This window comes from Tyto alba, unplaced genomic scaffold, assembly GCF_018691265.1.
Source record: "Tyto alba isolate M040663 unplaced genomic scaffold, T.alba_DEE_v4.0 Super-Scaffold_6, whole genome shotgun sequence".
Lineage (NCBI taxonomy): Eukaryota > Metazoa > Chordata > Aves > Strigiformes > Tytonidae > Tyto > Tyto alba.
In genome coordinates, this window is record NW_024881327.1 from 25,829,531 (window position 1) to 25,851,701 (window position 22,171).

Genomic DNA, 22,171 nt, shown 5'->3' on the forward strand with positions numbered 1-22,171 from the left:
CCCTGACTAGATCCACCACCACCTTGGGCACCCTGACTCCAAGAAGATCATGGGCTGCAATGGGAGAAAAGGACTGACTACTGCTTCGATTTTTCCAACCATGGTGATCTCAGTGGCCAGGTAAGTGAGAAATCTGTCTACAACTCCCAAAAGAATATTATATTGTGTTGTGTTTTCAGAATCTCAACTGAAACCCATAGTTGCGGATGAAGGTGTTTTTACACTTTCTTCCATTTTACCTGATTTTTTATTTACTTACATTTTTAGAAGCCAAGAATTCCATTCCCCGTGCAACCTGGTAGGTGAAGCTCAGCAAATCCAGTAGACTGAGGCCCTCTGAACTGTCATCTGAAAGAAGGTTTTTGACTTCTGATTCTATCAAAAAAGAGAGAAAAATGCATTTGTGCTGTGGAGTGTGAAAGCAGCATCCATTTCCCCCTACCTATCATGATTCTGAGCTGATGATTTTAGTAAAGTACCATGACCAAACCAGTCTTTTCATAATAACTAACCACTTTTAATGTCTGCATCAGTCACTGACACATACTGCATTCTTAAAAACATCCAATACTAAATATAGGTTTTAATTTTGCTCCTGTCTATACTTTTTTCCTCCGAGAACTGCAGGAAAAAAGTGAAGTTAAAAAGGCTCACTGAAGTGTTATAAAGGTTGTTTACAATACTCAGCATGTGGTACAAAAACAGTTATTTAGACGTGGTACCTTCATTAGGTTTTTGTGCATGCGTGTACATTCTTATCTGTTTACTTTTGCTGAACACTGTTACGTTTCCCAGCAAATATTCACTGGGATTAATCCAATACCAGCAAGTAGGGTCAGGAATTCCATGGCAACAGTTCTTATTTTTTTACAAAATATGTCAGCAAAATACAGTCAAAATTCAGTGATTCATTTACCCCGACTGTCCTAGAGCACAATATGTGTACGTTAGTCTGCCATGTAAATCTGGGACTGGATATGGTTCAGTTTCTAAGGGCTAGAGGCAGAAGTGGTGGTGCCTATTTTTAAAGCAAAACATATTTGCTTTCTGAGAACAGGGCCGGGGAATGGGATGCATTCATTATCTTCATTACACAATTCAGGAAAGTATTTGGGAGTGTTCTGCATTTGGTAAGTGTCAGTTAATGTGAAACGTAAGTGGAAACAGAGCAATATAAAATACTATTATTATTGTTTATTGCTATTGCTCAAAATCTTGCAAACTACAAGACTGATAAAATCACTGCCCCCGAAGAGTACCTACAGCCCACTGCAGAGCACAGCTGCTCAGCACTTCAGCCCAGAAGCAAATACAGAACTGGACCCCTTCTGCTTCACAAGTGTGCACCCGTATCCGCAGAGCATAATGAAGAACGTAAGCACAAGCTTTTATTTTATAGCTTATACTCACATGCTTGCAGAACACAGCTGAGTAGTTTATGTCCACAGAGAGGTCAAAAATAAGATATGCATTTATGCAAGGACTGTTTGTATTAATGAAGTATGCAGAAGGGACAATTCTACACTACCTGACATAGATTTCTTCTTATATGAAGCAGGCCGATCATACACAGATCTCTGAATATCAGAGTATTTAGATCCTTCCTTCCTTTCCAGCATTGGCACATACTGAGTGGTATCAGCTTGTTTCATGTCCATGTATTCTCCAGTGTTTTCAAATGATAATATCACATAACTGAAATTGGAAAAAAATGACAAGTAAATCAGCTAGGATTGCCCACATGACTTCCCTGCCACAGCATCCTGTAGGTCCAACAGTTCTGTTACAGTGTACAGTTGCACTGCTGTGAAATATAAGAGCTAGCTTCTTGACAGGGAATTCATAAAGATCATGTATTATAACATAACCATGTATTATCACATATAAGCAGCTGTTATCATGTATCACTATAGTCAAACACAAGTGCTTCAAACACCATTTTGTCAATAGTTAGGTATGTAAACATACATCATCTAACTTCGCAAAATCCCCCCAAATTCAAGTATTACTACCCAGGGTTTTTAGTTCAAGGTATTCCAAATGACAGATGTAATTTATTCACCCAGACAGTCTGCATCAAATCCAGTCCTGCAAAACTAACCCATGCTCAGATGAACAGCCCTAGCTATACTGAGATACTGAGTCGGTTGATCTATTTGCCAAAGTGATTTTTTGAAGGAATCTCTGTTCACCTTCTAAGTCCTGGCTAATTTTGTGACATTGCTTTATTGCTGAATGTATAATGACAAGCTTCCTCCACCACCAGCTGGAAAAATCTATGGGATGAAAATTAACCATAAGGAAACTAATGAGACTGGCTAAACTATTAGTAGATAAAGGAGAGTACATGAGCTTGGAGAACAAACTCTGCCAGGTTGTTTGAAGGGAAGGAAATTTAGACAGTGGAAATTCCCCAGGCAGGAAAATGAGAAAGCCAGGTAGCTGCACTTTGCTTTTAAAACTTGGGTGGGTAGAGGAAAAAAAATAAGAGGAACACTAGGCCATGCTTTATGAATAAAAATGTTCTTTGAGACTTCAGGATGTCTATGTAGAACCCACGGTGGCCCTGGGACTGCAGGCATCTCTACAAAGGGGAAATATGTGTCTAGGGCATACGTCAGGAAGATTGAACAAAAAGTGCTGAAACTTTCCCAGACCTATGAAGCCTGATAAACAAAAGTCTAATGAGAAGAATTAGGGAGGGCTCTAAACCAATGAATGAGAGAAATGGAGTATGGGTTAGTAATGACATTTCCTTAAGTTGTGGGTCATAATTTTTTTTTCCTTTTTTCCCACCTTCTTGTGCTTTCATCAGCTGGGTTCATCCCAAAGATATCCAAATCTTTCTTTGGCTTCTCTGGGTGTCGAGTCAGGAAATTATCCCTGTTCTTATGCAGATAGTTCACCAAATCACCATAAAAGCAGTATTCAGTGATGATGTAAATAGGACCTGATAAAATAAAGCAAAATAATGCATTGATGAGTGGCATCTTTCAAAAACATAGACCAAAAAATAAAAAGAAAAACAAAACCAAGGTACTTAAAAAATAGTAGAAAATAGAGTATAAACATAAAAAGTATTGCTGGTTAATACATTTTTATTTACTAAATTATGACTGCAACTACTACTAAATATCAAGTAGGTTTGTGAAACCTTTTATTTGTTTATATTTATTGTTAAATCCTTTACTTGAAATTTGTGTGCCAGCAAATGATGGCTCCACAGCAAACCCCCATTTTGTCAACCAAACCTACCTGATTTTGTACAAGCTCCAAGTAGATTCACAATATTCAGGTGGGGACCAAGATGTGTCATTATCTTCAGTTCAGACATGAGAGCCTGTTTTTCACTGGATCTGGCTGTAGCTGTTGAAAAAACACACCAGCTACTCAGTGAGAGCAATTGCCTTATTCACAATAACAGGTTTTCTTTGCTTGTCTCATTAGAGCATTGCTACCATGGTTTCTTGAAGAAGACTGTGTCCTTTACTTGACAAGGGGCTTACTTAAGATTTTGAGATGAGTCGCAAATCACTAATAAAGGACTCGCTTGATGCAGCTCAGTAGCTGACCCAGTCTGTTTGTCCCTCTCCAGGGGTTCAGTGGATTGCCCAAGTGGCACAGAGACACTTCACAAGCTGCTTGTTTGAACACAAACAAGCTCCTCATGTTTCCTCCAGAATCAGATTCTCAGCTATCATGAGCCAGGAAATCTTCAGTGAACTTGAGATTCTCACACAAGACCTGCCTATTTCTCCTTTGTTGTGTAGCTTTCATTTGTTCACAAACATTCATGGTTATTTTATCTTTTCCTGAACTTGCTGAGTTATTGTGGCTGCTATGGTCCATACAGCTAAAACCAAACTTTGGATGCTTTCAGAAGCCTGCATACTTTCAGTCTTGAAACATCATGAAGCAATCTAAAGTATAATTTTAAATTTCGGTTACTCCACAGTTCATTTTCAACTTCAGATATGGAGAATCTAACTATACACAAGCAACGTTTAATTAATCCTGTGGAAAGATGCCCTACCTACCTTGGCAAATGGAACCACAACAACTTACGTTTCAGCATTTTCACAGCTACTTTCATCACTGGTTGAGAGCGACTCAATCCGTATGCAGTCCCTTCAACTACTTTTCCAAATGCACCAGAACCAAGGATTCGACCTGAACACAAGGGAGAGCATTATTTATTTCATAAAGTAACAGCAATTTGCCTCCTTTCCTGTTGCAATTCCTCTACAGGTTGTGATTAATGTGTAGAAAGAGCACACTCCCTTAGTTACTGGTATTATTGTTACTACTGTTGTTAAGCAGAAAAGACAAATATGAAATGTTGCCATTAAGTACAATTCTTAAATATAAAGAAGCAAACATACACCAGGAGCACATCTGCATGTGGGAGCTCAACTCATTCAAATTCAACCCCTACTGTGCCCTGCCACCATCACTTTATCCTTTTTAATTGTTAATTCTCCTACCTTTAGGTTGACCTCTCTGCCTCAGTCAGCACCTCACTACGGTACAGTTGTGTCCTTTACTTAAAAATCTGAATTGGACCCCTTAGCTAATTGGACTCCTTATCTGTAGTTTCAGACTGTTATATCAATGATGGATACATCCAGCAATAAGATAGACTGAAGCATATCAGCAGCACATTTAGAAATAGCAGGACCATCAGTGATCTGCCAGAAGTTGAAATACATGTTGATCACATATGAGGCAAAACTTCTCTGAAGTTTAATGTACAAATGTGTTTCATATGCTTGAATAAATTTTATTGCAAATTTCCAAGTGCTGTAATGAAATGGCTAATGTTTATACACACTTTACTCTTCCCACAAATCAATTCAGACAAAAATTTTGGATTATCATATCCTGTCTCCTGATATGGATACAGTGTGCAGAAGAATTGTGTACAGATTGGATGAGATTTTAGAGAAATCTGAACTGTACAAACATACTCCAAAATACTATATTTCATAGTTTCCATATTGAAGAGCAAGTTCATCAAGGCAATGCTTATTCAGTGAACAAACTGAACTCCAGATGCCAGGATATTTTCATATTCTTGACAAGCTCTCTATTTTATTTATATTACTTTTTAACTTCCAGCACAGAAAGAATAAGTAGTGACTTTTACTATGGAGATACAGAGCATTATCTTTGACACTCATTTACAGTTTGAACTTGCCACCTTTTACACTTCTGAAGGTGTTACCTGGCATGCAATGCCATGTGTTTCTGTTATCCTCTAGCTACAGCCCTCACTTACATTGTATATATGCTTTTAAAAGAAAATGTCCAGCCAAATGATATCTACATCATTAACAACCACAAGAAATGGTTGATGAACACTTAGCTGAGTTACCACTGAAGAACCTCTCCAAGACTATGACAGCGTAGTTTGTCACGCACATAAAAACTATGTGATTTCTTTTCAAGATTCCTGTGCTCCAAAGGTTATTCTTCCCAATCAGGATGTGAGAAAGCTTCCCACTAAATTTCAGACTAATTCAAACAACCTGAGTCTGAAATTTGGCTCCTGAAACTTTTCAGACCGAAGGTCTGGGAGCCATATGGCAGGATGCAGCCCTTCAGAATGTGATGGCATTTGCTGATGGTCCTTGATCTTCTTGTCTTCACAAGCCAATTCCTCCCCAAACCATATTGTCAGCTGAGCATGAGGCACACATCTCCTCCTCCATCACCTCTGCTGAGCCGGGGTGCATGTGGAGACGGTGAGAGTGCTTCCGGAATGGCGGGGAGCAATCACTGCTATTTCCCCTTTTCACCCCTCTCCACAGACATAGCCCAAGCCCCATGTGTTTTACACTTGATATTTGGAGCCAGGTGGGAGCTGACTGCTCAAGGATTGGAGGCATCTGTAATGCCATCACATTCTTGATGTCGAGGTCTTCAGTGGAGCCCAAGACCATAACGTGTGTTTACTTTTCTTGGTATAAATGCGCCGCTGTGATCTGCTCACCAGAGGAGCCACGCTGTTTCCCTGCCACAGAGGGACTGTGCGGACACAGCTCAAGACTCCTCAAACTAACAAAGGAACAGTGTCTGGGGGCGAGAGCTATTTCAGCCTCTGTACCCATCCATAGAGCTTATCCCCTGAGCCTGTCGGAGGGGTGCTGTATTTCTGCTCAGGGGGACACAAATACAAAAGTGATGTCTGTGAATTTGTTCCAGACACAACCTTCTCAACTGATGCATCTTTGGCTAAAATTGAACAGGGATGTTCAGCCCACCCCAAATTAAACCATAACTCTCTTGATCTATATCAGAAGTCAAACAAGTGACAAGCTTTAAAATCTACATCCAGTTTCTTGACTCACGAGAAATTAGGTACCACATCCCTAAATGCTATGTAACTTGAATCTTAACTTGCATTTTGCAAGTGGGGATGAGTGAGACCAGCATTTCATTAAGGCCACTGGGACAAATAGATATCTTGCTGGGAAGTAATGGGAGAACTTCTGTCACTTTTCTACAGCCACCCCAAGAACCTGAGAACCGGCAGCACTCAGACCCCGTTCCCCAAAAGGCCCTGCCCTCTGCCATCTCAGCTGAAGGACGAGGTCCAGGTCCTGCTAGGACCTCACCACTTCTCAGCAGAGCCAGGAGAAGGCAGTGGCGTTCAAACAGCTCCCAGGATTACCTCATTTCTCATTCTGTTACACATCTCCCAGTCTTGGGCTTGCTGCTGAGCGCTTTAAACAGCAGCACACTACATACACTGTGGAGGGTGATAGCAAAGGGAAATTTACAGTGTAACCCAAATTTATCAATTGAAGCTCCAGCCAGCCAGTGTTCAGAGTTGTTGGCATTTAACACAGCACTGCACTCCAGGCACTACTAGCTAGAAAAACAAATAAATGCCAGCTGGCTCACACAACTAGCATGGTAAATGCTTGTCTGGCTGAGCCAAAATGGGTTTGTATCCTGCTACAGAGCTTCCCCAAGCTAAAGGTGTAATTACTTTGCTGTCACCACCCACTTCGATAAGAGAAAACCTGCACAAACCAGTATTATCAGCCCCGGAAGCAAAAGAGGTCCCCACCAGCAAGCATTGCATATGGCAAAACTGCCAGCAGGTAAATGCTGACCTTGTCAATAAGAACGTTTGTGCAATCCAGACCACTAAAAGGACATGTAGCATTAGTTTTTAAAGCACTGACTCTCCTGAATATACTTGTAAACAGTGGAGCATTGAAGTAGGCTAGTGCTCATGAGTCAGAGGGAGACAAAGTCACAGTGGTGGTCTGTTAACAACTCAGATCTGACAAATCCTATTTAGGCATGTAATTAAAGTCTGGGTTGTAATAAAATAATTCCATTAAATATCCACCCTCCTCTAGTTTTCAATTAACAACACGAATTTAATTAAATGACATAGTTCCTGAACCATAAATTTTTGTGCCTTTTCTTTCAAGAATTAACATCAACTCTTTCTCTGTGATGGGGAAGGAGAGCTACACCATGGGAGTATATTTCTTAAAGTATATCAAACAAAAAACATATTTCATCCTCTTCTCGCATATCTTGTGATACAACTAGTTACACAGATAACTCCAAGAGAGGGAAGCCTAATATATTTAAAGCACTATCTGGATAGAACATGAAAATTTTCTATAATCATTACATTCTCAATTGATATAAAAGACAGATTGGGCCAGCCTTGAAGAAGTAATTGCAACTGAATTCTGTATGAACTCCAGTAGAGGAATAAAAAAACAAGAAAGAGGAAAGGAAAGGAAGAAGGACAGTAGCCACAGAAATAAGTTATACAGTTACTCAGCACTGATATGTGCACAGCATGGATTAATAATTTAAAAAATATTTTTAATAAAACTACATAACTGCTTGCAGATTTCCCATGGCCTCTGCATATAAGTATATAAATGTCTTTCAAATAAAAAATGCTGATGCGCTTCTCGTGGGAGCCTTGGCAGAAGTGAGTGTTGGAGAGGGCATTTAATGCTGTGAGAGGCCCCCTAAGTCATGTGGAGGTGGGCATGGCACACGGGGTACTGGGGGGAGAGCTGGAACAAGGGCATGGGAGACACTAACACAAGGAGCTCAAGGGTGACACCACTGCAGGAGAAGAGGATGCAGAAGGAGAACTGAGGAGAACAGACAGGTAGAGAGAGGCTCTGGACTTCATTGTCATAACTTGCATCGCAGATCCTCATAGCAGAGAGCTCAGAGTTGTCTTTAATCATCCTTGAACCCAGAGAAGGATGAGATTAGTCCCTAAGAGGAAACTTACCAAGCACTAACCCGTCTCGAGGAAACTCCCATCTGGAGTCATAAGGCAGTTGCATTGGGTCCACATAAATGTATTCGTGGCCATCAGGACTGATAGACTCAATGACTCTCCATCTTATCTCATACCTCGGTTTCTGCAAAGCACGTTGAATGCAAAACCAACCATTAGTCCTGCGCCCGACTTCAGAGCAGATCAAAACCCAGCAGGGATCAGCATCCAAACTGAAATACTTTTCTACATTACCTGTTTCCATATGATGACCAGGACAATCAGTGAAATTATCACTATCACTAACAGCACTAAGACTGCAGCAGCCACCGTCAATTCTGATCGCAGGGCTGTGGAGTAAAAAGATGACCATATTTTCCTCCTGAGCCACAAGGAACATGACACACACATAAAACACCCTGCCACCACAGTTCTCGTGTCCTGAAGATGTGTCAGGAGCAGTTCCTGAGGCTGGTGACTGTAAAGTCTTTCCAAGCCCAGAGCTGCTCTGCCGTCCTGTTTCAAAACTAAATGCAGTGATTGTCTAGAAGAACATCCCATAGCCAGCAGCCATAAAATGATAAAATGAATCATGGAACCACATAATAAGCAAAAAACAGATGCACTGTAAAGAGCTGTAGAATGCCTCATCCTCAGATGTCCCAGGGTGCTAAAAAATATATTTTCATTCATTTTTATCTGCAACATTTCATATTTTTAGCTATGAACTGGGGGTTTGTTAGAGGGGTCAAACTGGCTGCTGTAATTTCACAGAAGGACAAAGCAAACTCACTGGGAGCCACAAGCTTCAGTTCCCGAGTAACAGCACCAAGGTCATTCCTTGCCACACATCGCACTGCCAGGGTTTCCTCTACCTTCTGGAAGGTCACCTGGCTTTCCACCATGTTTTTCTCATCCAGGTGGGCTTCCATGTGTATATCAGAGATATTGTTAGTCAAAAGAGTCCATGAGGTGTCATTGCTGCACCTGCAAACAGGAGAAATGGGTGTTTGGAGTAGGTATGGATAAAGAAGAGTGAACAGAACAAGAATCACCTTTCCCTATAACTTTCTTATGACGATGATCCTTTCAAACACCAGAAATGTGTAAGGCTGCATCTTTCTTCCCTCAGAATAATTTGCCTTCTGATCCTCACTTACTGTTGCCACTTTGTTGGCCTGACAATGCAGCCCAGCAGAGCTGGTATAGATAGACCTTGGTACCACTATCTACCCCATAGAGTTATAGTACTGGCTGAATCTCTGTTTCTCCCTGAATCCTTAGTGCTGTACAAGGCACCCTGGGGCAGGGCTAGGAGGACAATCGTCCCACCAGCCAGTAAGAGGTTTCAGCACAATGAGAGCAGAACACAGCTGGGAGGTGCTAAAGGCTCCCAGCCTTCTTCCATGCATGGTCTCCCTCTCCCTGGTGGGTAACCTGCTAGGGAAAACCCAGCCTCCCTGTAGCCACAGAAAGACCCAGTCTATAACAAGCAAAAATCAGAGTAATTACTCCACGTCTATATTTTGAAGGTGAAAATTATAATCAGGGGAGAAATAATTACTAGTGAAAATTTAGAAGCACACAGGAACGTTCATGAGGCAGACTGAGCTATCTGTGAAATGATAAGAACTCTCTGAATGGAGGACAGCTGCTTTTTGAAATCTTTACTCAAACCAGGACTGTGAAATCTGCTGAGTTCGCTTACTGAACACTAAGCTTTTATGAGAGAAACCTCCTGAATTGATGCATTTTTTTCCCCTTCTACAGGATACAATAGGAAGGGCACTGACAACCTCTCTTGAAATATAAGTAACATGCTTCTGAAAAGAAAAAAAATTATCTGGAGCTTACTGGCCCTTGATGAGGAAAACGCAGTATGGTAACTAATAATGTCAAGCTAACCGAGGACAGAACAAGTTGCATTTTAGATAAGAAAACACCTGCACTTCTTACTTTTTAATGTCCTTGCAAACCAGCCATTCCACATCAGGAAGCGGTGTCCCCTCCGCCAAGCACCTCACTGTCTGCCCACCTGCAGAGCCGTGGTGATCGTCCACAAGGTCTAAGATCAGGGCTGGAACTGAGAAGGAGTCAGGAATTTGTTAAAATATTTGTCAGGGTCTACCAAAAAAAAAAAAAAAACAACAGCGTGAAATTTTAAATAAAGCAGGACGGGTGTTGTTTGGCCAACAGCTTAGCAACAGCTAGAGACCCAGACTCATCCAGGAGATCCTGGTCTCCTGTAGGACAGAGCAGACCCTAGGCTAGAGCCACGAAGAGGAAGTGCTGTGGTTATGCCACGTCCTCATGTCATACTAAATGAGCTATCGTCCCTGCTGTCAGCTGGAATAATTTAGGCGGGAGGATAAAGTTTCTTTTTGGCTCAAGGCCAGTGCAGAAGTGAAAGCCAGGATCAGGGTAAGAGAGCTCCAAGGACTCAACATGCACGCACTCCTCCGGACACCCCAGTTCACGCCTTTCTTATCTCCATACTCCAGGCAGTCCAATCTGTAAGTGGATCAAGTCTTTGCTGTGTGCCATCAGTTCTGGTGGGCAAGGCTTTGGGGCTCCTTACCTTGTATTAGCAAGGAGAAGGTGTATCTTTTAATCTCATCTTCATTTTCAGCAACCAAAGTATAGTATCCACTGTCTTCTTCCTTGGCCCGGATCAATTTTAATATACTCTGAAACCTGCAGAAATGAGAGTGTTTGGTTTTGTTTTTAAAGCAGGCATAAGAAAAATTCACTTTGGTGCAACATGTAATCTGGGTATGTAAAGATTATAATGTAGTGACATTTAACATTTCTAGCATGCCTTTAACTAAAGTCATTACTCAAGCAGTAAATAACTACCAACATACAACTGAGAAGCAAGTGGACATAGTCATATCCTGCAGGGATCTGACAAAGCCCCTTATATTACTGGAAATAGCTAGAAATTATTGGTGTAGAGACATGTTGGAGGGACTGAAGAGGCTTAGTGCTCAGAAACCAAGATTTCTATGGTTTGGAGAGGTTGATGTTATGAAGGGAATAAGAAGACACAGATTAGGCATCGCCCTTCAGGGTAGAAAACAAAGAAAATATTTTTAAATGCCACTGAGGAAGAAGCAACAAATGGAATTGGAAAGAGAGAGCAGGAGCAGTGCCCAGGTTTCTGGGGGAAAAATTTAAGTCAACATGGCAAAGTAAGGGTCAGAAGAACATTTTTACCTTGTTTCCTGGACTCTGTTGGAGCTAGTAACAATCTCAGTAAGATTTTCTATCAGAGTCACGTTATCCTTCAACCAGTACATTTTTGGTGCTGGGTATGCCTGCACATCAACAACAAAGTTTTTGACTTCGTGTAGATTGACAGCTTCTAGAGGGCTAAACTGAGGCTCCAGGTGAACAAAGCCTTTTTCTGTAAACGAAAAAGCCTTCCATAAACAACTCTGTGCAGCATTTTTCAAGACGGTGTTTTCCAATGAGTTAATAATTTTTGGACACTAAAATCAGACTGTACCATGAACTGTAATGACTACTTTCTTATTTTCCTTAACTTCCTTGGTTGCATGACGAGCCGTACATTCATAATCCCCTGTGTCTTTCACTGATGCCTCAGGAATGGTCAGAGTGTAAACCAGCTTCTGTGATGGGACCTTGATATCATCAAGCTTTATCAGACCTTTTTCTTTCTGTAATTTGAAGAAGGAAGAAAAATTCTTACTTAAGCAGCTGAACTGAAACCACAATATTAAGAATCTATGAAGCCTCTGGAGTGAGAGCAACCTTCTAAACTCTATGGCAGAAGACCTGTTTACTCAGTCAGGGATTTATTTTTCAGCCACAGGCACAAAAGGTGTGTCTATAAAAATACACCCTTTTGGTGGCAGGCACAGAAGGATGATGAGATTGAGAGCTCATATTTTGTTCACTTAAAAAAATACCATTCAAAATTTGGGTGAGCAGCCTGAAAGAGCATTTTACTGTTTATGCACTACCTTCTCAGACATAAAAGCCACTTGACTTTTGTTCAGTTCCCATGAAGTAGGGTCAATTTTTTTACCCCCTCCAGCAGACAAAAAGTAACCAGTTGCTAGTTACATGGGTTCTACCTGCTCTCAAAACAAGAGTAATTTATTGTCAAGGAGAAGACTCCTGAGAGTAAACAAAAAAATATATGCTGGGGCTAGTTTTGAAAGGTGGTGTATAGCAGAGATTATGATATGTAACATGGAAAATGCAACAAAAACTTCTCAAATAATTTTTCTTCTTAAATAAAAGCTGGGGTTTGGGGTCACAACTAGGTACACTTCAACTATTCCATTCCTCCTGTGACCAGATGTTTTACATGGGATAGTCTGAAATTCTCCATTGACCAGGACTGGCTCTAAACAAGTATCACTGAATAAAAATTTTCACTGCAGAAGGATGTTACATCAGCCTGAAAATTTCTGAAGTTCTCCGAAAGTGTTAAGGTTTTCTTACTATATGGTTCTCATTAGTGAGTAATTACACTGACTGTAAGAGTCATTTTAATTTACACCTGCATAATGAGGAACAATAGACTATGGACTTGATTCTTCATCATCTTTTATTATGCCCAAGAAGCCAGGGTTTAAGAGATCCATTTTAGAGGTTCAGACCTTCAGCAGCAGAGCTCTATGCAGATGTTCAACACATTCCTAGACCTTTCTATTTCCACAACAGTTATTTTTTTGAACCAGCACAAGACCTGAGAGACAGCATTCCTCCCTCAGAGGATGAACTCCTAGCCATACCTCATTTTCCACTCATGTTTTTTGTACTTGCTAACAGCAAACTCTAACTTTTGGGACTGACTGTTGTTTGTGGTAATCTAAATGTAAAATAAATTACTTTGTTATCTCTCCTCAGCTGTCTTCATTTAGAGAAGAGCAGAATATTTTACAACCCCACCTTCTACCTCAATAAGGAACTACAAACATTCAGACAAAAAAAAAAAAAAAAAAAAAGAGATATATTTACCACTTTCCCAGGATAATTCCACTGTAAATTAACCACCTCATTGTCAAAGACCACACAAGTTACTACGATGGTCTCGCCTGTTTTGTAGACAGTTTTAAGAGCTTCAATTTCAACAGGCAGCTGTGAAGTAGCTAAGAGAAGAGAGAGAGCGCAGATTTAGTTTTAAAAGTATGCAATTTTCACATGGTGAAAATTCAGGGGGAGATTTACGTTTCACTTCCTCTACTGAGGAATTACCTAGAAAACTCAGTGAAAGTGCTGCTGATTTATACTGATTTAAATGATTTGTATTTAAAACATGAAGTATACAGACATTGAGTTCAATCCCACAAAGAAAAGATCCATGCATAAAATTTCAATTAGAAATTCCTATCTCAAATGCCCCTGTGAAAAGGCACACAGTATAAAAGAAATTTCCCATTTTTCTAATCAGTGACTGTCTTTGAGAATCCCTTTATGGCCAATAAAATCGTTGTTTTCAAAATATTTTAATTATGCTATCTTTCAGACTACCCAAAGACCAACAGTTTGAAGCCACTGGGAAACATCCATCCTCTAAATTATGTTTCAGCAAACAGGATGAAAATATATGGATTATGGAAGACTTTCCTTGCAACGGTTTGGGAGAGGAGATAAAGTTAAGGACACTTTATTCTAATCACAATTGTGTGTACCTGCTAGCTAAACCAGCAACTAAGTACCTGGCAATACTGACAGAGGAGCAAGGAGCTCATCACTGGTGAAATATCTGATATAACCCTGTAATGCTGGTGCTAATATGGGTCTTACAGTGTGAGGAAAGAATTGGGCTGAACATTATTACTTATTTTTATTTTTAATGAGCAAAATTAAATACCTCTTAAAATATAGATGAGGAACTCGTCAGACTTGAACTCCACACCTTTAACCATTGTCTTGCATGTATATGAGCCTGCAGGGAAATTCCCTATGAAGCCTTGTTTGCTGTCATAGAAAGCGTAGACAGCCTTGTCTAAACTGTTGATTAAAGTCACTTGCGCATTTGGGTGACTTGTCCGACAAGGGATAACGGTGGGATCACCTTCTTCTACTAAGATGAACTGGTCTTCTGGTATAGAAGGAACAAAAGGCATGTCTGGGTCTGTAAAAAACAAGAGGTAATTTTACACTGTCTTGTTTGTAGTAAGTCCATGTACAAGAACTGGATATCAATGACCACTTATAGATCATAACTGAAACTAGTACAGCTCATTACCCCACTTTTTTCAGAGACTGCAGGCAGGACATGGTAATTGCACGCAGTATCTCATTTTTGCTATTTGATGTGATATGTAGTGAGACATTTGACCTAAGCACAAAACAGGAAAGGACTTGGACTTTGTGACAATTCAGGTTGCAGAATGAAAGACACAAAAGATCCCACACACACAAAAAATGCTAAGTATCATTATTCCCCTTAGACCTGGTTCTGACATATTCCTACAGTGAGAGCAAAAGTGTCAAAAAAAAAGCAAGAAAATCACTTCTGGGTGTGAAAACATTCATGTAATTTCTGGGAACTAAAGTAGAGATGAATTAACTTTATCATAGGCAGCTCTATCAAGATATATGTACAGCAAAGATCTCAGGGAAGAATTTAGACTTGCACATTCTATTTTTATGACACAAGATTTTTCAATTAAGTGTAACATTCACTGCACCAAAAAAGTTATTAAAGATCCTCTCTTTTATTGGAACAAATCGCCCATCTTCTTCAGTTAGATTTCCTGCCCACCCACCCCCACCCCCCCCTTGGTAATAAATAGTAGCTGTCTCCTAACCAATATATAAGCAAGGAAAAAAAATAAAAATAAAAAAAAAATCCAAGCACTTTCCATGTGAAAAAGTAGAAATCTGTTCCATGTTGTTTATGTTGAACACCATTAAAGCCACATTTCGTCAAAAATAGTTCAAGGTACTTATCTCCATGCATTTCTAACATGTCCAACATTACAGTTACGAGACATAGTTAATTATGGTCACAGCATGTGGCTTTCAAAATAATGGTATTCAACCAGAAAAAAAGCAAACAAACACCTGGTAGTTTTATTTCTTTTAAAGTCAACAAAACACATGCCAACTTTCCTACCCAGCCAATCCAAAGTCTGAGTTTAAAAGATAATTGCATAACATAGCCAACTTAAAAAGCATAGCCTTCAAATTATCTCCATTTGGCCATTCGGAATAAACAAATAATCCCTGCTAGCCTGAAACTTCTGTGCAAAGCTTTATAATAAAATTTAATAAATAGCGATCCAAATCCCTCCAACAATAGACTTTCTGCTGCACTGGCAGGCTCTTTGTAGCAGTATTCCAAACACAGCGCTCCATCCCAATGATGCTGCCAACTCCATGTATTCATTTTCCCACTGTAATTTAAAACAGAAACAGGATTCACCTAGTTTGTTTTTTTTGTGTGCTGTTAGTGAAAATAGGATATTGTGTGAAGTCTCAACATAATCCTCCTTGGCTAAAGTGGGTTGCTGCCACCCATTGCCCTCCTAATTCATTGCAGGAAAAACAATTGTAAAGACAAAGTTTATAGTGGAAACAGAAATATTCTCTATAATTTGGAGAAAAGGATATGTTTCTGCATTTATGACATCTTGATGGTTAGCGAGTGGAAAAAATTACAGGGTGTCTCTGCCCTGCAAATCTGGTAGGCTGATGTCTAGAGGCTTTTAAAAAGCAAACCAAAAAGCCCTCTTGAAGAAATCTTCCATCTCTTGCCTCCTTCACTGAGTGAGTTACAAGACTGCTTAACACCAACAACAACTTTTGGTGATTTGGCTAAAGCTGTTTGGAAATCAAGATACGTGTGACAAAGCCTGCAGCCCCTGCTGAAACATCTTGTTTCTAGAATGAACATGAACGCTTTACATTTGCTGTGGGAAATGGAGAAAGTCTTGGAAGAATCAGTGTCCTCAAATCACACATCGTAAACTGCAAAAACTGAACGCCATTGCAAAATAGCCATTAAAACAAGTCCTGTTATTGCTTCCTGACTTTTTCCCCTTCCGCAGTCTTCCTTGCAGATGCAGACATCATCTCCCTCACAACATACTGCAGTTTTGCAGGATGATTTGCAGTCTCTTCTCTCTTTTGTTTCCTGTTCTAAATATTTACTGCAAATCTACTGGCTTGATCTTTCCCGGCCCTGCAGTTGTGCCACTCATCCCCTGAACCCCAGCCAACGCTGAGGAAACATCCAGACAGGGCTTTACAAAGGCAGTTGGTTGTGGTTCAGCCTCTAGTGCCTATCTCAGCTATGACAATAAAGATCTTCATCCCATGGATAGCATGAAAAGCCTTTAAACAGATTTCCAGTTGGAACAAGGGGGTGGGAGAGCAAAGCTGGGAATAGGTACTTCTGAAGAGAAGGGATGCCATTTCTTCTGGGTCCAACAGGTTTTCCACCACTACAGAGAAAGGCAGTACAAGGCCTGGGAAAGTTGTGTTTAGTTTGAAAATTACAGGGCACTGCATGGTAGCACCATATTTTTAATCTTGCATCAGACTGGCCAGCAATAACCCTTCTCGTTTCACCCTCCCTTGTGACAGCCACCCCCAAGACTTCTCCATTGCTTTACACTTCCCACACATTTTTCCAGTTCTCAGTTCAAGCCCAATTCAGTTTAAGAATGACATATGGACTTTCTCATCTGGCTATGGCTTTAGTGCCAGACATGGCACTGGTTTGGTCAGTAGACATCCCAAAACAAGTCATCCCTGAAAGGACTGGCGTTGACATTAATCCCCATCTGGAGGCCAGGCAAACCTGAAGGCTGGACATGCTCCTGCAGCTGAGCTGACCTGGCCAGCAAGGCCTACTGCCCAGTCCCTGGTGGTTGGAAGACCTCAGCTCTGAAGCTGCCAATTCACCCCTCTTCTTGGTAAGTAAAACTCTTACCAAAAAAAAGTGAAAATCGATAGAAAGAAAGAGGAACATAGACTCACAGGGACTGGTCTTGATTCATGCATTAGGAAATGGCCCTGGGGTCATTTTTCTTCTTCTGACAGCAAATTGCCACCAGCAATACACCTCTTCTGAACATCCATGGTTCAGATCTCCCATCCAAACCTCCAGGTACAGCTGTAGCACCCCCCACTTACCAGGCACATAGACGTAGATGTCCTTCCCTTCCACTTCCCCATCCTCCACTTGAGTATGGTTATAATAGCAAACATACAAGCCCGTATGAGCGGCTGAGGCATTTTCTACTTCGAGCACTGTCACGAAGAGGCCACTGTTGTTTTCTTCATGTCTAATGTCTATCCTGTGGCTTCCCTCTGTCACTGGGTACTGCCAGCTCACTTCGCTGTCTCCAGAGCATTTGAGCGTGAAATTGGAATTCAGCTGTACCACCATTTCATTCCTATTGGGAACAATAGTCGGCAGAGGAAGCTGGCAAAATGTTAGGAACGGTCCTGCAAAAAGACATGAATAAATAACATATGAACACACAGAACAGCCTCAGAACAGGGATGCAAGAGAAAGCAGAGTGGATCCAGAGCAGCTGTTTTTCTAACCATTTCAGACATGATGATGTCCCAGGAAATTTGTCCTTGTCAAAAGCCAGAGCTTTGCCCAGGATGGCAAAGGGCTTCCCTTTGAAATGTTAAGCGTTTGCTTGCTGACTTCTATTTGTCAAATCAAGAGGTGGAAGACAGAGGTGAAGTTAGAGATGGCTCCCAATCCACACCTCAGCTTCCCAGCCCCAAATGTGAGCATGGCACTAGACCAGTGAATCCCACACCCTGGCTGCTGGGTCATGGACATTTTACAGGTCCTTATAGCAATGGTGAGGAAACCAGCAGTTCTGTAGGCTTTCCAGAAAGCTCACAACTGAAAGTTAGAAACCACTTCCCAAAACCAACACCTGCATTTTACATCTGGCTTCCATTTCCGCAAAGGGCCGGAGCAGGGGCTTAGACCAAAAATGTGTGCATCAGGTCTACCTCTAGCCAAAATGTACAGAAGGTTTATAGCCAAATAAAACTGTAATTCACTGAACTAGATGTTGTAGATGGCACTGGTTTTCAGATGCAATCTCCAGTTACAGGCTCAGATTTGCAAGCCTAGGTAATTTGTAGGTGGGCTAGTGCAGGTCCAACTCCCAAAAGGAAAATTAGAGGACCCACACCCTAGACAAACAGGGAATTCACCAGGGAAAGAGATTTGCTGTTTCAGTCTATCAAATCACCTGTACAAAACAGATAGGGTAGTCCACAATAAACAAGCACTTAGGCCCATGGCATGAAAGTGGGTTCTGTGCAGTAAATTGGCAGCAGGAATCCAGACCGTCTTTGAAACCAGTTTCTCACTCCTGCACGTGTTTTCTCGGTCTACGGGCCCTTTCTATATTTGGCACCCCGTGGCAAACCCTGCCCTCCCCTCCCAGCACCATTCGCTCGGCAGATGTTGGGAGGCTCGGCAGGCAGCCCCGGCGAGCGCGGTTAGGTGGTGCGGCGTGGGAGGACGTGGGGAGCCCACACAGGCAGCCTCGCCTGCACCACGCGGCTGGAGAAACCCCAGTGGGGCAGGACTGGGACAGCGGAGGTAGGCAGGCTCACTTTCCCTGCGCAGGCAGGCAGCCCGGGGTGGGGAGGTTACAGCAGCCGTAGGGCTGCCAAGGTAGCCAGCGCAGGCTAGCAAAAGTATTGACTTCTCGGTAGGTCTTAGCCTACCAAAGGGAAGGGCAGAAAATTGAGTCTGTAGTCAGCTGGCAATTATTTGGCATTTGTCGTCATGGGCACAATGAAAGCAAGCTTAAATATGAATTTACGAAGGAATAGTGATGGAGAGGCTTAGAGAACTGAGGACTGTTACCTGTGAGGAAACATCCCAGGATCAGGAACATCCGTGGGGAAGTACCCATAGCTACCAACAACTGAAACAGAAAGGAAAAGGCAAGAAAGAGACAGTTAACAGACTGCCAAAGGTATGAGAGTTTGCAGGACCCCCTCTCCTGCAGTGCCCTGGCACAACTTCCCAGCACTCCGCAAGGTGCCACAGCCCAGGGACCCCAGCTCACACCCGCATCCCACTGAGACTCACGCCACCACCTCCCACGAGATACGTGGGGCCACAGCACTGGCATGGGGAGTGCAGCTAAGGCACCATAACCCCTGCTCTCCACTGGCCATGTAAAGAGCCAAGTCCTGGCACAACCACTTTCAGCCTGCAAGCGGCTCGGATGTCCGCTGCAGCCTCCGGGTCTGAGCCCACAGAAACCCCCCTGCACAGAGGCAGTACCCTCACGGGCATCGGGGTGGGCGCAATGGTTTTATGCAGTAAGTTCTGACCTTTTAGCTGCAAGCAGCTTTTATGGGAGAAAACGCATATTTTAAATCTACTTTTATTACAAATAGTACAATCCTGAGTGATATTTTTGTTTTGCCATTGTACATATGTATATATATAGCTTACTGAATACAATGCAATACAATAGTGCTTATTGCTTATTTAGCAAGAATTCCCTTGATCGAGAGACGTGCTATTTAAAACATATGCCGAAATTTTCGAACAAAATAAATCCATGACAGACTGTAGGCCAGCACTGACATTCGCAGAGCATCTCTTCTCCCCAGTAGTGTGGAGAGTCATAGATCACATGCAATAATTTCAGCTTTCAAACACATAATCCTAAAGCACCAGTCTTGAAGAGGCAACAAAGGCAATAAGCATCTATGTAATTTTTGTGCCATCTAATGACATTTCTACTTAAAACCCTCAAGCAGCCTGCTAGATAATTTCCAAAGGAGAAGTTCCTACAAACCCTGCTCCTGTTGAAATCAATGGAGGTTTTGTTGGTTATTTTGATAGTATCTGGATTTGGCCCAAAACCAACATATATTAAAAAAAAAGACTGCACGGAAGAGCCCCTAATCTGAAGACCAGGGAGTAAAATAAAGGATGATGTGCCAAGACAGGGACTACTTTTCAAAGGTTCTGGAGATTTTCTAGTCACCCTCTGGTATTCAGTTCCTGATGCTGAAATAGGAAAGCACGTAGGTGCATCTAGTTAATGCGACTCTGCCAGTGCCATATGGGAGTTAAATGCTTACAACCTGCCGTGGAGTGTTTCTGAACCAGTCCCACTTTAGTCCCGCAACATGCAGAGCAGACAGTGTGTCTTTGCAAAGCAAAAACTATTTGATACTCGAATCAAACATAAAGGTCTCAGAAGCAGGATTAGAACATTTACAAACAACCAGCCTCAAAAACATGTACAAATAACTTTGGAAATTCAACTGACAACATTCCAGCAGAGACAAGGCATTTTTGCCTGATTCTTCAATTAGCAATAATTGCCATGTGTTTATGTATCTGTCTCCCGTTGATAACAGAATCTCAGATATCAAAGAAGTCCCTTGGTTTCAGTCTCCTTACTCATTTTTATCATATTTATATTCTGTAATTTTTTCTGATAAAGTAACCCACTGTTAATCTTCAACTGATCTGACTCCTAGACTCCCAAAATCCACAAGACAATGTTACCCCACTGTCTGCCAAATTTCCTTTTCAGAGAGAAAAGGCAGATGTCTCCCCCTTTTGTGTTGTTTTTTTCAGTCTATTCGGTGCAAGTGATGCAGCACAGAAGGAGAAAAACCAAACCTAGTTCATCTCTTGTACACCAGTCTGCAGGAGCTCTGCTGAAGTGGACTTGCACTGCTGCAGAGCTGTCTGTGTAAGTGAGGACTGAAGCCCCATGACTATACACTAGTGTAAGTACAGGCAATGGCATTTCCAGGGTGCTACTTTGAATGTGCTATCTTGGTTGGGCTGTCACAGAAATCAGTAAGAGCTGAGTCCCTCAATCTTCTGTTCAAAAACACAAGGACTTAACTAAATTTGCATTATCTTTCACAACCCAGAGCTTTGATCTTTCCTCAATGACCCGTTAATCTCATCAGGACCCAGAGCAACACTTCCTCACTGTGAAAGACAAAATAATGTAGGAAGGATTCACCATCATCTCTATTCAAAATCTATTTGAACTGGCTTTAGTTACAGCATGCATCTGACTTAGGCATGCTAGAGTCCCATCACGAGCATATCCTCGCACGTCAGTACTGCAGCCAAGGTTTAACACAGGTACAATTTCACACTTCTGGGCAAGAGAGTTTACTCATTCCCACGCCACCAAGCCGGTACACTTATTGTGGTTTTGTTTATTTATGATCACCTAATTTTTTGCATGCAGTTAACTGGCTTTTTTTACTTTCCTTATGGCAGAGCTGTCCTCTTTGTCCTAAACCACCCAAATCTCAGCCCTGAATAAATACATTGGGTTCAGCTCCTAACACCACTCGTTCAAACTATACATTTGTGTAACCTCGCTGAAGCCAGTAGATTTATACAGTATTCACAGCACACATACAATGTAAGTTTGAGCCAACCTTAATTCCTTGCATACCTTAAACATTCCTAGCGAAAATAGAAACATGGGCATGTATAGTGAAAGCTAGATGATGCCATGAGGGCTTTGCCAGACTCTCTGCAGGGGAGGCTGATTGCCCATGGTAAAATTGCCTTTAACCACTGGGTTTTGAAAGGATCTGTCTGGAATCCTGGTATCTCTCTTGTGTTCTTTAGTGATAAAAAAATCAGGAAAATAACATCTGAAGAACTGTTATCAGTGAGGAGTCAGTCTTCCAAACACACACTGCCAAGAGCTGGATTCCTACCAAGAAGGGTTTCATTGACTACACCACAGAAGACAAAGTAAAATCAATATCCAGAAAAGCCAGTGGAAATACATGTTGAGAAAATTATAATATTCCTAGGTGATAGCTCTACATGATCTAGAGAGAAAGCGCTGTGGTGGACCAAGAAGAGCCAACGTCATGTGTTGTTTCATACTGCTGTAAATCAAAGAAAGACCT

The 22,171-nt window shown here is 41.6% G+C and overlaps 1 protein-coding gene across 2 annotated transcripts in view; it reads right to left on the minus strand.

The window, feature by feature from the left end:
- Nucleotides 1-22,171, minus strand: part of PDGFRA (platelet derived growth factor receptor alpha) — a 35,256-nt gene that overhangs the window by 8,682 nt on the left and 4,403 nt on the right. For both annotated transcript variants that reach the window (XM_032998981.2, XM_032998982.2), the window contains exons 2-17: nt 19,113-19,173; nt 17,396-17,710; nt 14,121-14,384; nt 13,265-13,395; nt 11,781-11,952; nt 11,489-11,678; nt 10,851-10,966; nt 10,229-10,355; nt 9,066-9,259; nt 8,528-8,622; nt 8,285-8,417; nt 4,066-4,170; nt 3,256-3,366; nt 2,797-2,950; nt 1,529-1,695; nt 260-375 (exon numbers count right to left, since the gene is read on the minus strand). In XM_032998981.2, the coding sequence (XP_032854872.1) occupies nt 260-375; nt 1,529-1,695; nt 2,797-2,950; nt 3,256-3,366; nt 4,066-4,170; nt 8,285-8,417; nt 8,528-8,622; nt 9,066-9,259; nt 10,229-10,355; nt 10,851-10,966; nt 11,489-11,678; nt 11,781-11,952; nt 13,265-13,395; nt 14,121-14,384; nt 17,396-17,710; nt 19,113-19,161 (2,439 nt within the window). In that variant the 5' untranslated portion in view covers nt 19,162-19,173. The remainder of the gene's footprint in view (nt 1-259; nt 376-1,528; nt 1,696-2,796; nt 2,951-3,255; nt 3,367-4,065; nt 4,171-8,284; nt 8,418-8,527; nt 8,623-9,065; nt 9,260-10,228; nt 10,356-10,850; nt 10,967-11,488; nt 11,679-11,780; nt 11,953-13,264; nt 13,396-14,120; nt 14,385-17,395; nt 17,711-19,112; nt 19,174-22,171) is intronic.